At 39.5% G+C, this 17,642-nt stretch overlaps 1 protein-coding gene across 8 annotated transcripts in view; it reads left to right on the forward strand.

Moving 5' to 3' along the window:
- The window catches only part of RGS17 (regulator of G protein signaling 17), a 105,746-nt gene that overhangs the window by 71,192 nt on the left and 16,912 nt on the right, over positions 1 to 17,642 (forward strand). For 5 of the 8 annotated variants that reach the window (XM_078383231.1, XM_020803711.3, XM_020803796.3 and 2 more), the window contains one exon: positions 17,142 to 17,231. In XM_078383231.1, the coding sequence (XP_078239357.1) occupies positions 17,142 to 17,231 (90 nt within the window). Of the gene's footprint in view, positions 1 to 7,069; positions 7,898 to 17,141; positions 17,232 to 17,642 lie in introns of those variants that run through there. The other 3 variants (XM_078383230.1, XM_078383235.1, XM_072995188.2) reach the window with 2 other exon arrangements.

The raw sequence follows: 17,642 nt of genomic DNA on the forward strand, positions 1-17,642 counted from the left end.
TCAAGACCTGTGGCTGCTAGCAACTAGGGCTGTGTCCTCAGTAGAGTAGGATGGCTGCTGCTACATTGCCTAACATCACCAAAGGAGGACAAGGAACATTAAAAACAGAGGACATTTTGCTTGAAATTTGCATATGCTAATTTAAATTATATATGCAAATATTATCACGATTAGTAATTATTACTATGATTTAAGTGATATGCTACTACTCACATATTGCACGAGATTCTGACTAGTTAACAAACTTGGATGCAACGCTGAAATAAAGAATAATCAAATATATCAATAAGATATAGTATTTAATAACTCTGAAATATCCCATGCCTTGTATTTCCTGCAGCTTACTAAAAAAGAATATATGCAGAAAGAAAATAAACACAGGTCACTGTAGCTTTGGTGAAATATCTGGCTAGGCAGCAATTGGTTATTTCAGAGGAATGGTCTGAACACTACTGGGGCTGATCTCATATCTGAACTTCATACACAGTTGCCATGCCATATCCTTCTGCCATTCATCAGTAGTCCTATCAGTTATAGTTGTATCAGTGTGTATGGTTTGCTTCTTTTCTTTAAAAATGGCCCCTTCTTTGAACCATTTCAAAGCCACTTACACATCACCGAAATAGAAGACACCTCTTAAAATGGAGAACTGTCCTCCCTGAAAGAGGTTAAATGCCCCCCCCCCCCCCGTTTCTGAGCAAGGTCAAGGGGAAACACCATTCTGTGACATGAACTCTTGCCTTAGCTTATAAAGGCGGTCCAGTCTTAAAAAGACAACAAAATAAAATAAAATAAAGCTCAGTTTATATGATACTCCTTTTTGCGTCCAAAACCAAAGTGCGAATTTCTCATTCAGAATTCAAAGACTGTTCAAAGACTTCCACAGGATATATTTTTTTAAAATGTGTATTCTCAGCATTTTTGTGTGACTTTGTGAATGTTGATTTTCTATTAGAGGAGAAGCAAGAGGAAGAGTCCAGCTTGTTGTGCTTTTTTAGGGGAATCAGGAAGGAAAAATCAATTTACTACAATAATGGGAATCTGTAAGGCCATGTCAGTTTATAGAAATAGTATGTGCAATATCCAATTGGAACACTGAAATTAAACAGAACATTGGGATTAAACAACAATAACTATAGTAATTATAGAGATTATTGATTTAGAATGAGCTGAAAGCTCATAGAAATCTGGCTAAAAATTTAGTGGCACAAGGTAAGAACGAGTCATTAAAACTGGAGGCATGTTGCAGATGGAGAATTTTTTAAATTTGTTTTAAAAATAAATTTTCATTTTTATTCACTGTGACCATCACCTTTCCCTTCCCACCTCAGAATTTCCTCAGAAGAATAAACATTATATAGATAGAAAAGAATGCTGTTGGATTTCCCCTGGTTGGCCAGAGCAGCCTTTTCTCACCTCTTAGGACTCATTGTGAGAAGAAATATGTGTTCCCTCATGAATTTGGATGTTTGCAAGGCTTAGCAGGATGTTTTGCAGGAACAAACAAACTGTACAGTATGTTTTAAAATGGGAATGGCACAATTAAAAAAGAATTCACCTGTACATATTGGAGTCAGTGATGGGAAAGTGCAAGGTAAAAATGTTTAAATTATATAATTACATTAAGGAAAATGTAAATAAAGTGTACAGAAGTATTCATCTGAAAGGGAAGAGCTTCACAATCCAATATGAAGGAAAGATAGGAATAAAATGCAAGTTAGATTAGGAGAGAGGCAGGAAAATCAATTCCACATTCATATGACACTGCGCTGTCATGACATAGCAGTGAGAGAGGTGACTCCTGTTGGTGGCTGTCATTTTTCCCCCTGAAGTTCTAATTGGAGTTTAGCTACGTCATGATGTTGTGTTCCTCCAGGACATTCAGAGGTGGGAGAGGAGGACTGGACCCAGCAATTGCCAAGAGGCATTCTATTGCCATACTCTCTCACCCTGGCTGCAATGAGAATTAAAGTAAAAAAGGGAAGATGCTATGGGCAGTAGTAAGACCCCTCTCAATGAGAACTGCCCCATCCCCCAAATGCTGAAATCCTCCCATTCCCATTTTTACACCCCACAAATAAAGTGGCAGAAATGAGCCCTAAACTCAACGGAACAGGTTATTTGGACACTCTTTGGAAAAATGAAAAGCAGATACATAAGAGTTTACAGGAACAGGATATGTACATTGGCACTGGAAGCTAATGCCCACATTCAAGACTTGTTCACTGTAGTTCCACCGGGTAGATTGATTTGCACTGACAATTACTATATGCTTTACGCCCTGCAGTGGTGCATAGCACCCTTGAGTCGTGTGGTTTAAAAGCATCAGGGATCTTTAGGGCTGCATCTGCTTGATTAGAGACACTCAGAGTATCAGTTTTACTTTGGACTCTATTTGAATTGTAGTGAGCTCTAAGGTTTCTATTTACACACTGGCTGACAGACAAATATACACACCTTTGTTTAATGGGCAGTAAATTTATAACCTCAAGAGAAGCGTTTGATTTGGCAGGATAACAGCTATCTGTTTGAAAGAGCCTATGGTTCTTCTGTCTTAAATCACTTTAATAATAAGCACCATAATACCTTATAATACCGCAAGAGTCCTTAAACAGCAATGGGGACCACATAATGGAAGTTACTAGACTAAGCAAAAATGCTATTATATATATCTTTTCATTAACTTTTTTTCTTGCTAGGAAAAACATGTCACTCCACTGAATCAAGATGTTTACATTTTATTACAGTAAACCTTCACAAGTAAGGCTAAAGTAACTAACAAGTAACTAACATTCATTAAGAAATACACATGTTGTGATTTTATTTTTGACTACAACACTTAAAGGCATTAAGCAGGGTAATGGTGCAAGGGGATGCTCCCTTCCATGTCAAAAATCTCCCTGCCTATAGAAAGCTAGCATCTATAAGATATGCAGTGTAGCCTAGAACTGCTGGATAGCTTAGCGGATTAGGTATCTGACTGCAGAGCCAGAGACTGGGAGTTTGATTCCCCACTGTGCTTCTTTGACTTTGTCTGGTGTGTTACATTCAAGGTGTCTATCCGTTTGGATCCGGAAACCCCACAAGATCTTGACTTCCTCATTTTCTGACACCTTCTCTACCTGATGTTCCCATGAGTTTTTAGAGGCCGGCAAGTTATGTTTTTTGCATAATAACCAGCACACTAACTTTGCCACTCTATCATGTCAGCAGAGCTGATGGGTGAAAAGAGGGAAGAAGAGGAGGGGAATGAAAAGGGGGGAGGAGGTGGTCAGCTGGTGTCAATGTGGAAAGCCTTCCTGAAAGCAGTGTCTTTAATTGTTGTTGTGAGTTTTTTGGACTCTTTGGCCGTGTTCTGAAGGTTGTTCTTCGGCCAAAGAGCCCAAAAAACCTACAACAACCATTAGATCCCAGCCATGAAAGCCTTTGTGAATACAGTGTTTTTAATTGCTTCCTAAAAGTCCACAGGGAGGGGCTAGATGGAGCTCCTCCAGAAGCTGGTTCCATAAAGTTGGAGCCATCACAAAGAAGGCCCTATATTTATTTATTTATTTATTTATTTATTTATTTATTTATTTATTTATTTATTTATTTATTTATTTATTTATTTATTTATTTAATACCCTGCCCATCTAGACACAAGTGTACTCTGGGCAGGTAACAATAAAAATAGAATAACAACAGTATAATAAAATAAAAAACAACAATAGTAATATGGTTCAAGATGGGGAAAAATAAAAATAATCAAGTGATGACAGGAGGGAAAGCCTGCCTAAAGAGCCTTAAAACTTGTAGACTTGGCTCTTAAAACTTAACTTGGCCCTACCTCTTGTAGAGAATTTATGCGCTTCTCTTGGGGTGACCACCCAGAGGAGTCTCAACTGGGATGATCTGGTGGGTCGGGCAGATGATATTAAGGAGAGATTAATTTACCTTTCCCCCTTTCCCATTTCTACATGTTGCCACACATATAATTTATTCCCTGCAGCAACAGCTGCATCGTTCTCTAGCTAGAGCCACTCTTCAGAGATGGTTGAAGGCCTTTCTTATGTCACAGCTGTTATGATAACCAGAGCTGAACGTGGTTATGTGGTTATGACAACCACAGTTCATAGAATGACTGGTAAACTTAGCACCAGAGTTTAGACTCATCATGTTACCTTCATCTCTCCTTGACTAGAAAAGGCTCAATATTCATTCCCTTGGTATAAGAATAAACAAGACTTCCCAATATCCCAATGAAGACTTGGAACCAAATTGTGAGACAGATACTTGCATGCTGTCACACTCTTCAGTGTCACTGACCCCACAGGTGACAGTAGAACATACCATCCGGTGAGATTGCCTCATTTCCTGATATTTATGGCTTGCTGGGTCCTGTTTCCTTGCTTGATTATGCCCTTCACTAACTGTGTCAAACCACTCATTCTTAAAGCAACACTCCTTTCCTGTCCCACACAGAGGTGTTATGAAGAGAAGTCATACTTTCCTTGTTTGAAAACAGGAACCATGAAAGTGTGCCAGATGAATTCCAAGGAGGCTGGCTATATTTCCATTATTTTTTCCAAGTGGGAAAAAGAACAAAGGACAAGCTCTGAATAAATGCTTCACATAACGTTAGTGGAGCGCATGACAGTGTGAGGCCCAGGCTGGGGGGGGGGGGTATCCCAGAATGGACAGAGCACTCCTGGCCTTCACTGTATTGAATAAGGTCACCATGTCAGACTCAGGAACTTAGATATTTTGGGTGAAGCAGGTGATTCCCAAAGCCTCCAGGATGTTCACAGAGTGTGTTGGACTCAGCAAGAGTCAGTGCTGGCAAGAAAACCTTTCTTTCTGGTTTTGTAATTTGCCTCAAGCTGCAACAATAGTCTAAAATCTTTTCCTTCTGACCTTGTTACACAAATATTTATTTTTTGTTAAAAAGGAATATTTCTCTCATATGGCTTTAGCAGCTAGCAGAGTTATAAAAAGGTACATGATCCATGCGTTTGTCATTATTTTTATGGTGAATTTGTGAGACGTCTGACAGCTATACGCATATTTTTAAAGGCCTACATATTTTTAAAAGGTCTTTATTTTTAACACGCACACGCAAAAGCCTTTAAATCCACCCTTGCTAGAAGCCAGATTTCCCCTCTTCCTTTTTTCCAATGTAGCTGTCATTATTAAATTTGGCACTGTCATATTATTTATGAAGATGGGTTGTATATTATTAGATATAACTGGAGAGTTTATTTCAGAGGGCTGGAAGCTGTTAGAAGACGGGCTGATACAGTGTGTGTGCTCATCCCACTGCTGCCTCTTTTAAACAGAATTTGAAGATTTTTGGTGTTGTTTCAAAAAGTACAAAATTTATTTGGCTAAGGTATATATATATCTGTGTGTGTGTGTGTGTGTGAAAGGCCATGCCTTATGCATTGGGAAGGGGTTGCATTAGACAACTGTCAGAATCATTTCCAACCCCTTTGCTTCTTTGCTTTTCTTTAACCAGGGATAGGGAACTAGTGACCCACAGGTAAGGGTCCAAAAACCTTCCTTCTTTATCTCACCTAAGTTTTTTTTTTTCTTGCTCTTCTCTCTGATGGTAGATGACAGGATATGAACTTAAATTATCCTGCAGAGAACTAGGCAGTGTATTTTGCAGGGATCTTGCAGGCTTTTGCATGGAAAAGAGTCATGCATGTTTTCAGCCATGTAGATGCTATGCTTGGTTTGGAAAACATCCAAATTGACATGAATTACAGGTAGTCCTGCCTACTTCACATTGATCTTACTCCTAGGATGGGTGCATGAAGAAGATGCGACTGAGTGAAATGGCTGTGTATAAGAAGGGGATTTCAGCAGGTGTGCCTTGTCAAGTAAGCACTGCTAAAGTTCTCAGTTCTGTAATGTACTACAAGCGCAAGACTCCTGGCCTCTTTACCTATTTCCTTGGCCCACTCAACCTTTCAGCCCCTTTCCATGGGCTAGAAAAGGAGTGCCACCTTTTCAAAATGTTTTCCTAGTGTTTGTTGTTATTGTTACACCTATTGTTGGTCAAATTGCTTCAGACGTACAGTAACCCTGTGAATTAGTGACCCTCCAGTAGGTCCTAGAGCTCGTACAGCTCAATGCATTGGAGACAGGAGTTGGGAGTTAAAATCCCCACTGTACTTTTTGAGCGGGCCAGTTAAGATCGCCTGAAGCAGTGGTTCAGAGCCTTGAGTCCCCAAACATTTTATACTAAAATTCCCAGAAGCTTTTATCACTAGATGGGCTGGGCAGGATTTTCTAGGAGTTGTAGTCCAAGAACTTCTGGGAACACAAGGTTGGGAACCGCTGACCTGTGTGTGGCTAATTGACTTAAAAGCCCACCCATCTGTGTGGCCTTGGCGAAGTTGTACAATCTTAGAAGGCCATAAAGCCACATCTGAGTATTTCTTACCTAGAAAACCATGGGAGGGTTTCCATAAGTCAGAATAAACTTGACACAACATAATTATTAGCAGTAAGCGCTTTCATTCACAGGTTCCTCTACACATACACATACACATTAAAGGGCATGGCTTTCTTTACTGAGTCAATCTCATGTTTGATTTTTGACTTTTATTGCTGCATTCTTTGTTTCCTACCATTGTTGTTTTTTTTCCAGTGAGTCTTGTCTCGGCATGATATGTCAAGTACAATAGCTTCAGTTTAGTCATTTTTACTTCCAGGAGAATCCAAACTTAACTTAGTCTAGTACTTACTTGTTTGTCTTTCCAGCTGTGTGAGATATACAGAAGGCTTTCCTCTAACAACAGTTCTCAGATAAATCAGATTTTTCCCTTTTAGCTTTTTATCATCATCCAACTTTCACATCAATAAAAAGTAATCATCAAGTAAATATAAATAAAACTAATAAAACTAATAAAACTACAACTACAACAACAACTACTACTACTACTACAACTACTACAACTACTACTACAACTACTACTACTACTACTACTACTACTACAACTACAACTACAACTACTACTACTACTACTACAACTACAACTACAACTACTACTACTACTACTACTACTACTAATACTAATACTAATACTAATAATAATAATAATAATAATAATAATAATAATAATAATAATAATAATAATAATAATAATAATAATAATAATAATAATAATTTATCTCCAGCAACTCATATGAACTGTTTAGAATGTTTTCTAATCCTATCATAGCTGTTCTTCCAACTTTCAGACTTTCTAATTTCTTGGCTGCAATCTCCATTTGTATTGATAGCTTAATCAAAGCACAGAAAAATCTTAGGAAGCGGAGTAAAATATGTTAATTTAACGAATGGTATGTAAAGAAACATTATTTATAAAATGCATGACAATCATGCAACCTTGGTTAAGATGACACCCCACCCCCTTCTGGTCTGCTTTGCTTTGCCAAGTGCAATGTTGTTCACTATGTTGCCACCGCACCACATCATAAAGCCACAGTACTGGTCAGCACATGAACCCTATCATACCCCTGTGCCACCATTCCATAAAGCCGTAACCTATTAAACATTACAGTTGCACCACAAAAGAAGGGAAGTAATCCTTAATAATTTTATGACTCCAGTGTAATGAAGTTATATTTTAATATAAACCTGAGCTGAATCTGAGTTCTTGGATGGGGTCCTGTTTTATTTCCTTGGCTGGTAGCTACATGAGGCAGAGCTTTCTCTGTGGAACCGCTCCCCACTCCTAGAAGAAAAGTCAAGCTTCTTTCATCCCTGCTGAGTTTCTGGTGTGCAGCCAAAATTATATTATTTAAAAAAGTGAGGATCCCCTTCAGTCAAACCAGTCACCCAACAAATCATAATGCAAGTGGTTTGACTCCTTTCCAGTAGCAGAAGAAAATACATGCACAACAGCAGGTATGTCACAACACTCTACATCTTTCCACTTTGCAGGTATTGTATTGGAGTGAACTTCTATTGTTAAAGCTTTTTCAAAAAACAAAACTAATTAGCTCTTCAAAATATTTTTCAGTCTATTTCAAATCTATTTTATTGTATATTGCTTTGGGGGCTCTCCTGGGCAGTAAACCAATTAACAAATACTTTAAATGAATAGTTATAGCAAAGGGGAATGAATCACAATTCATGCATTATTTGTCACTGGTTGCTTCAGGGCTTTGTGGGCATTCACATGCACACACAAACTCTTCAGAACACAGTACATGCCAGTTCCTCTGCCAGATTTTGTTCAAAAGGCAGCTCTGAAGATGCCTTACACTGCCCAGGAGCATTGTTACATTTCATATGACATTCTTTGATATCCTGTGCTTAGGCTAAAGTCCGCAAGTTACATGCACTAATAACCTTGTTTTTCCTATATTTTTACACTCTTCAGTCCCTTGGGACTATCAAGGTAATGTGATTTGTCAGTTAATATGATTGACATAAGTTTTGTTAGTCAGTTCCTAATAAATTACCATCACCAAACAGAGGCAATATAACCTTTATACAGTCTCAGGAAATCTATGAATAGCATATACAGTATACAAAGAATGATCATCTCTTTGTGTGTATTTGTGTGTGTGTGTGTGTATGTATATGTATAATATATATAGGCAATGTTTTCTCAAGTATGAGTCAGGACTATTATATTAAATCACTTTCCAGATGAACAAAAATCAGACGCCTGGGTGTGGTACTAATGGGATCCCGTTCACCTCTCCTATCAAATATTTACTTGTTAAACATATGATTGTGACTCAGAAACTGCTTTCAGGGAGCTGTTTGGAAATTGTATAATCAGTAAGAAAAATAATATGGTTTTTAAATATTTTCTGTCTGATAGGAACTGCTGGATTCTAACCTTCTGTTTTCCCTCCAAATGCATCACTTAAGATAGTTCACAGGATTCAGTGCTGAGTTTTGCTTAGGTGTGTCTGCTTGGCCAGAGAGAAATCTAGCCATTAAGAAATGTTCAATATGTAATTAAGACATCCAGAATTTGGAAAAATTACTTTTTTTAGGCCATTAATCCCAGAATCACCTAGCCAGGGGCCATGGTGGCTAGAGCTACCGTGTTTCCCCAAAAATAAGGCAGGGTCTGAAATTTATTTTCAGGGGATGATTTTTTTTCATGTACAACTATCTACATTTATTCAAATACAATCATGTCATCTTATTTTGGTTGCTGAACAATGGTGGAGGACGTGGTTTCACTTGATTGGGTCTTATTTTCAGGGTAGGGCTTATATTACGAGCACCCTGAAAAATGATACTAGGGCTTATTTTCAGGCTAGGTCTTATTTTGGGGGGAACCGGGTATCAGGAAGGAAGAGAAAAGGAAAGGAAACCTGTTCAAAACATACTTAAGTATTCATGCGTTCTAAGCAGAGATGGGGACAATTCTGGATGTTACGGTCCAAATAGAAAGAAGTTCCCTAAGCTCTGAGAATACTGTAGCTGGTTGCAATGTTCGGGCCTTCATGAGCAGCATAATCTGCAGCCAGCAGGTATGGTCTGAAGGCAAATGATGGAGTAATCTTGCCGAACCTGTGCCGACTTGATCTCACCGACACCTTAGTAGGCCTGGGGATATGACATAGATTAGATTGAGCTATGCAGAAGAATGAAGGCATAAAACGTAATCACACTGACACATACATTTACCTGCTGGTTTCTCTAGATTGCATCCTGAAAATAAGGATAAATATGACCTATCTGGACTACAACTGGATATGCTGTCATATTCTGGAATAACTGACATTTTAAGCTGACTTGTCTTAAAAAATCTTTTAAAAGAACTTTTCTGATCTCTGAGAGTGAATCGGGCTATTCTAGCACACCACCCCATCCATTCCGGCCAGCTGGTAACAAGTCCTGCTCACCAGCAGTTTTCAGAATTCTTCCTTGGATGTAACTGGCTGGGAGATGATAAAAGACATCATCTTAGCAATTAAATTCTGCAAGCTTGGTGGTGCTAGTTGAAGCTTATTCACACCTTCCCCAAATTGCCTGTTATTGTTACATAATTATATAAATAAATAGCAACATCCATCCTTCTGGGAACTGGAGATGTTGAGAATCCCAGGAGCAAAATTAACAATTGACATGAGTTTTTTGGGAGTGTGGCTGGAAGTTCTGCAGACTCCTTTCACAAAACAAGTACATTGCAGGTTTTGATCATGAAATTATTAAAATGTCTCCTTCGTCTCCCACTCGCCCAGAGTGCAGTTATGAAACTGTAACTTTGGGCTGATTTATCAGTTCATGGCATAATTTCCTACTGCAGAGAATTTCTCTTCTAGTCATGCATCAGGTCAAGTCAGCTTAAAATGTCAGTTACACTAGGAATAACTGTCTCGAATCTTTAAACTGAAATGTGCTATCTATGGCCCCTGTAGAAATAAGACTTTTCCCCCCAAAGACTGTCTTCTTTCTTGAAGTTAAGTCGGAGTGGAACCCTTCTGTTAACAAGCTGTTTTTAAGACAGAAGGCAAAGAAGATGAAACGGCTTTTCCTCTCTTTAAGAAATCTGGCAGAACGCAAACCCTCCTCCGTATGGAGGCTCTCCACTGATGTGATTAAAGGTGCTGTCACACAGTATGCATCTAATGTCTTCTTCCCTCTCATTCTCCTTGCCTTCCCACATCACCTTTCTTTCCACTTTCTTTTTTTTCATGGGGTTCCATTTCCTCCTATTTCTTCCTAGTTTTGTGTCTCCTGCTGCGTGCAGACACACACTTCAGTCTGTTTCCTGATGGTTTGTGATTTCCAGATTTCCAGATAACCTCAAGGTATCTCTTTTTTTACCGTACTGGGGCACTAATTTTCCCCTTTGTATTATTCCCATTTGCAATTAGACAGAACAAATATAGTGGACATTGATCTACCACCCATGAATGGCTATTATTACTTGAACTTCATGCCAACTTGATGGGTCGTAAAACAAGTTCCCACCCACCTCCGTCCCCACTATACTCCCTGAGCTGCTTGATCAAGTGGAGCCCCACCAATCACTGTCCTTCAAGATTCAGCTGCTGGTGGCAGTGCCCTGATTAAGCCTTCCAAGACCAGGCTATGAAACAGGTCTGCAATACTGAGCTGAAAGCCGCCCTGATGCAGATTGCATTCTCCTCTGGCCTAGATCAAAAATGATTCAAGCATTTGTGAAACATGAATTTTCACAGTACACAGGCTTGCCTCCTTACATTCCAGGGCTTGGCTAAGAAAATACATGCAATATCAAGCAGACTGGAAAACAGAGTGGTCTGTTTTCCAAAGACAAATAATTGGTTTAGATCAGCTAAATAATTAAAATTGAGGATATAAGGGTACGTGTGTATATACACTCACAAGTACGCACCCACATATGCATGCATGCACATCCATACATATATATGCATATGTATACATATGTAGGGCAAGAGGGAGATTGCGACCAGAGAGAAAAGGCAAGGCAAAGTCTCGTGGCAAAAGTCTTGTGGCACCTTTAAGACTGATTTATTTCAGTATGAGCTTTCATAAATTACAATCCACTTCCTCTAACGTATGTTTTCCTGTAAGTCAAGTTTATCTGAGGTTGCTGTATAGTCACAGTAGGCAGTATGCTGGGTGCTAAGTGTGCATTCTCTTATGATTTAAAAATGTTTATCTTATCTGGAACGTGCTTACTCTCTGTCAATAGCAAGGAACATGTGGTGCTCCAGATACTGGTAAACTGAAATTCCCATAATTCCTCACCACTGGTTATGCTTGCTAAGGATAATGGGAGTTGCAGTCTAACCATGGTTGGAGAACCACATGTTCCCTGCCCTAAGTGAAAAACAGGAGCTGCATAGCAGTAAATCCATTTCCCCATAGCCTATTATCCAGCAGGAATGGTAGGTATTCTTGAGGTCGTCCTTCTATTTCTCATCATCATTGTTAAACATGTTTGTATCCTATTCTTCCTCCAGGGAAGTCAAGTGATCTATGTCATCCTCACCGCTGATGTTATTCTCGATTTTAGCAGCCCCAAAGCACTGTTAATGCAGTATATAGAAATCTCTTGAGATCTATGGGGATATGAACTCATGACTGGTCTATCATCATCAGTAACCTTCATGGATAAGCCTGCCTGGTCCCTATTCAGTGCACTGTTGGCTAAAATACAGTATACAGGCTCTTGGTTTGTCTCTCTGAGAGAGTGTGTGTGATTTTTTTTTTCTGCCAATTTTTCCTCATTTTAGGAGCTTTCAAGATAAAGAGACATAAATAAATAGGACCCTACCCCCTCCTTGCACACAGTTCTTCTCTCCCACTGAAATCATTGTTCTGCTGCATTACTGAATCACTGCTGAATCATTGTTACTGACCAAAAACCAACAGCACAGTGGTATGTTATATTTCCTGTAAGAGAGAAGTGGGGCTCAGAGGAGACATACGTGAAAAAGGGGAATTTTAGCGCACCCTGTTTAGTGTTCAGCATACCATTAATGTTACAACAGTATTTTCATACTCCTGAGAACACATTCTGCTATTCCAAGGATGTGATTAGAACTCTGCTTAGTTCCTTGTAAACACTGAGTGCATATTAATGAATCATTCAGCACAGTCCAAAGACATATCAGTTCATGAGACAGATCAGTAAATCCCAAATCAAGGTGCACCTGTTGTTTCCTCCAGCTGTTAATATTCAAACATGAATTAAATAGCCAACAATCCTCTGCATTTTCTTAACATCCCAGCCCAGCAGCCAGTTCACTTTGCTGAATGGCAAGCACTCAAAAAGCACAGGGTTCCCAGTCTCATGAACCACTGTAAGCACAAGCAGCTGATCCCATTTGCAGTGTTGCTACAGATAATCATATATATACATGTGTGTGTGCGCGCGTATGTATATGTACACGCACGCGCACACACACACACACACACATATACATATATACTGTACATATATACATATACATACATATGTATAAAGGTAAAGGTTCCCCTTGACAAGTTTTGTCCCGTCGTGTTCGACTCTAGGGGGCGGTGCTCATCCCTGTTTCCAAGCCATAGAGCCAGCGTTTGTCCGAAGACAATATTCTGTGGTCACGTGGCCAGTGCGACTTAGACACAGAACGCTGTTACCTTCCCACCGAGGTGGTCCCTATTTATCTACTTGCATTTGCATGCTTTCGAATCGCTAGGTTGGCGGGAGCTGGGACAAGCGACGGGCGCTCACTCCATCACGTGGATTCGATCTTACGACTGCTTGGTCTTCTGACCCTGCAGCACAGGCTTCTGCAGTTTAGCCCGCAGCGCCACCACGTCCCTTATACATATGTATACATATACATAAATACATACATATACATATACATACATACACATACATACATATATATGTATGTATATACAGTATATATATGGGGGAGAAGTGCATGTGTGTGTGTATGTGTGTACACGCACACACACACATGCACTTCTCCCCCCCATCATTTTAATCAACATATTCACCATATACCCACTGTTCTGTTGCAAATTATCTTCCTGTTCTAGATGTTAAATATTATAGAAATTTAATATAAGAATTCAACAATCAAATGCATGAATAAAGGCTGCAGTCCAGTTAATTCAGTAGGTGAAGGAAAGAATTGAAAATGTATATTGAAACTCTTTTTTTTCTATCAGTGTCTTCAAGTGGGGTTTCTGGTTTGGAATCTGTTGAAATGGCTCCAAAGTGTTGCTGAAAGTGCAGTTATGCGGAGACATTGTTCTACACTGTATCACAGGGCAACAGTGCACAACCACTTGCAAAGCAGTAACTAAGACAATTGGTTCAAGTGACACATAGTCTAGTGAAATTGTAATGACTTGTACCACAGTTGTCAGCTAGATTTGGGATGAAATGGTGCTTGTGCAAATGGAAGAAGACGTGCTCTCTTTTTAAGGGTGTTGTTGATTGACAACATTACAAATGTCCAGGGATGGTGTAAGTGCTCTCTTCAGGCCACATGTTGCCTCCAAGCATTTTGAGGCCCATAAATCCTAACATACTTCCCTTGATGACCCCCCCCTCCCCACATGCAAAAAAATCCAGCCAGGGACAAAGCTTCTGTTTGTTTCATTGCTAAATGCCTCAGGGAACAGTGCTCCGAGAAGTGGGCATATGGTCACTTCCAGTTTTGGATCTTTCATCCCAATTTGTGCCCATTTTTGTCCAGGTCTGGGACAGGTGTGATCCTGGGGGAGGCGGCAGGATCTGAACGTGGGACTCCCCTGCCAGCATTGGCCACCTCACATCTAGTGTAAGGTTGTGCTAACCTTCCCTTCTCTACCCAGAAGGTTTTCACCAATACTGGACTCAGACAAGACAGCCAATATACTGTATGTAAAAAACAGCATGACTTGACAGCATTTTGATGTTTTCTGCAGGTTCTAAGTAAAGGGTTAGGAAATTCCACAGTGGAGGGGAAAATATTTGAATGTAGGATGATTTCTTCTTAGGCAAGTCACCTGAGGATTTCTGAGGGAGGCCAAAAGAGTTAAAAACAGGCACTTCTCTCCCCACACACACACACACATCATGTTTAATCAACATATTCACCATATACCCACTGTTCTGTTGCAAATTATCTTCCTGTTCTAGATATTAAATATGATTATAGAAATCTAATATAAGAATTGAATAATCAAATAATCTTTGAAAGCAAAGGAGGTTTTGGTAGGAAGGAAAAAGACCTGTTTGTCTCCATGAAACTTTATAGATTAAAGAAACAGGCCTATGGGCAAACAAAATTCATATTGCTTTCAACAACTGGTAATTGGAAGTAGAGCCCCCCTCCCCGCCCCCTATAAAGTAAACACATTTTTATGGCTTTGAAGTGATTACTGGAGAGTGCCATTTTTCACAGTGGTATGTACTGGCCTCACAGCCAAGGAATCTTCATACTTTAATATTAGAAAAGAAAGGTTCCCAGGAGTCTAGAGATCCATGTTTTATTCATTTACGATGATGTATAGCTTGGCTTAACTCTAAGGACAATATCATCAATCATCATATGACAAGTGCCTGGTATTGCTAGGGCATTCATTCTGTTGTACATATAATTCTTCTCACTCTCTGTTAATAATAACCTGACTCCTAAATGGTATATAGTGAACATTAATGACTCCAGCTAAAATAAACTGGAGTATTTCATTACAGGAGTAAAGGGGGGACTATCTGCCTGGAACTGGACACAGTTTAGACCGTGGATGATAGACCATGGAGTCAGGGGCAAACAATCCATTATGCCATTGTAGAGCATTTGACAAACACTTGCCAATTTGCTAGGAACAAGTTGGCAGGTTTGCCGAGGACACTCTGAAGTCATGTTGAAACCAAAGAACACATTATGGTCTGACACATACTGGAAAATCTAGCTTTGGTTGTTTCAGATACAGATGTCTGTCATTTCATAATCCTATTCAGTCACTGACTTACTCGTGTAATAAAAGGATGTTGGTGACATGGGCATGCACAGAAGCCCTGATCCCTGAATGTCCCCATGTACCACGGAAGTAATCTAGATCAGCTATTCTCAACCTTTTTTTGGCCATGGCTCTTTTACGAGCCCTTCTCAGGTTCAAGGGCCCACTCTCAAATAACGAAAGCCTTTAGCTGCCTTAGAGTTAAGCCATCTAAACAAGGAGACAACACAAACTGATGACTCTGTGCCCCCCTTCAAATGTGCCAGGGCTCCCCAGTAGGCCATATGATTCCCATTGAGAATGGCTGCCCTCAATCTTTGTGCATTGAGTATGGAGGTCTGAAGAGTTCCCTGTAGACAGAGCTTTTTTAGGTTTCCAATCAGGGTTTATGTGTAACACCATTCAGGTGACACATCTTCAGATCTTTGTGTTCAGCACAGGTAGGTTAGGATGCTGCCAAGTATGGGGTGCTTTATACGCATCCCTACATCCCTACCACCCATTTGGCTATACATGTGAGCAGGCAAATGTGTGAATAGATCTTAGGTTACATGGCCTCTCAAGAACTACAAAATGCTGAGTTCCGTAGGTCCTGCTGGTATTTTCTGTGCCAAAATAAGGGGGAATCTGCCATGTGGTATTCACCTAGCAAGCAGGAGGAACGACCACCATGAGAATCCAGCATGCTTCATTGAAGGCCCAAGATGACTAGGAGCCAGTGTTGTGGTCAAAAGGGCTTAACAGACCCAAGAGAGTGTATGAGTGAATGTGTCAGGCCTCTGGTGCATAATGGACTTTACACTTGTGGAACAAGGAGCAGGGACAATACATATGTGTCCATACTGCTGTGAATGTTTATGAATGTAAATCAGGCAAAACAGGGAGCTTGCATGAAAGGACACAATCATGTGTCTTGTGTTGTAAAACAGAAACATTATTTCTTAAAGAGAGGAAAGGGACCAGCAAAAGCACTCCCAGGAATTGGTCTAGGGGTGGGGTGCATAGCGGTATGTTAGCATAATGCACACACATAGCATGTGCAACTAAACCCAGAGCATCTTTGTGTCTACATTAAAATAAATACATTTACGATGGGGTGGTCCCCATGGGGAGCAGTATTTTAAACAATTTTCTTTAAAAAGTTAGCATAAAGTAGTTAGTAGTACTGCTAATGCAAAGGCAGTAAAAAAATCTTGCAAGAAATATCTAGTTCTACATGAATAAGGAATCATCATTACCACCACCATCTTCATCCACTGTTAAACATTACAATGTGCAATAACTTAATATTTTTTCTTTTATCACAGATTTAGGCATGTGAGTTAATAAGCTAAATATGTTTATAGTGATTTGTTTGATTTATATTCTAACTTTTGTTATAATGGCCCCAACAAATATTTAAATTACAGACATTCAATTTATTTCCATGTCCTAAATTTTATAATATAGACAACTTACAAATATTTACAATTAAAGGGTTGATGTTAAAGATATATTCTGATCCTTAATTTTATCATGTGTTGGAAATGGATGAAGTCCAAAGTTAGGGGAATCTTTTATTCTAGGTATTCAAAGATGAGCTTGCATTTGCTGACCAAAAAAAATGTTGCCATGAGTGTGAAATTTTCATGTTAAACCTCAGTGTTGTTGCTATTTATGTGATATATTTATTATTTTAAATTAATTTTCTCTAGACAAAATAAAGTGTTGTACTACATTGCAGCCTCACTGTTAGGAATGAAGACAGAGGGGACAGTTCAGGAAGGCCGACACACAGTACCAAAATGGAGAGCATCCAGGTTGTAGAAGAGTGGTAAGTTAACAGCAAACCTATTGCTATTCAGACTCCAGTCTTAAACACATGTTCTTGGGCAGGGGTAGATCTATTTTGAAACTAATGAAACTTAAGCTTTGGGGCCCCTCATCCTGGAGGGACCAGAGAAGCAACTTTAGTCCATTTTTTTTTAAAGTTTGGTGACCTCCCATGGAACAACCCCTTTGAAGAAGATAACAGTAGTTATCCAGACCTCACTGCTCATTGCAAAGGGACCCCATAACAGTTTAAGCTTCAGGGCCCTAGAAATATAGGTCCACCACCGTACTTGGGATCTACTTCTGAATACTTGGATAGGTGTGCAGTGCTAGCCACTGCATCGAAACTGCAACCTGAAATTTGGGATTCTGCCAACTGCTCTTTGGCCACCGTACATAACAAAAGCTTTTA

Source organism: Pogona vitticeps, chromosome 1 (genome assembly GCF_051106095.1).
Source record: "Pogona vitticeps strain Pit_001003342236 chromosome 1, PviZW2.1, whole genome shotgun sequence".
Taxonomy (NCBI): Eukaryota; Metazoa; Chordata; class Lepidosauria; order Squamata; family Agamidae; genus Pogona; species Pogona vitticeps.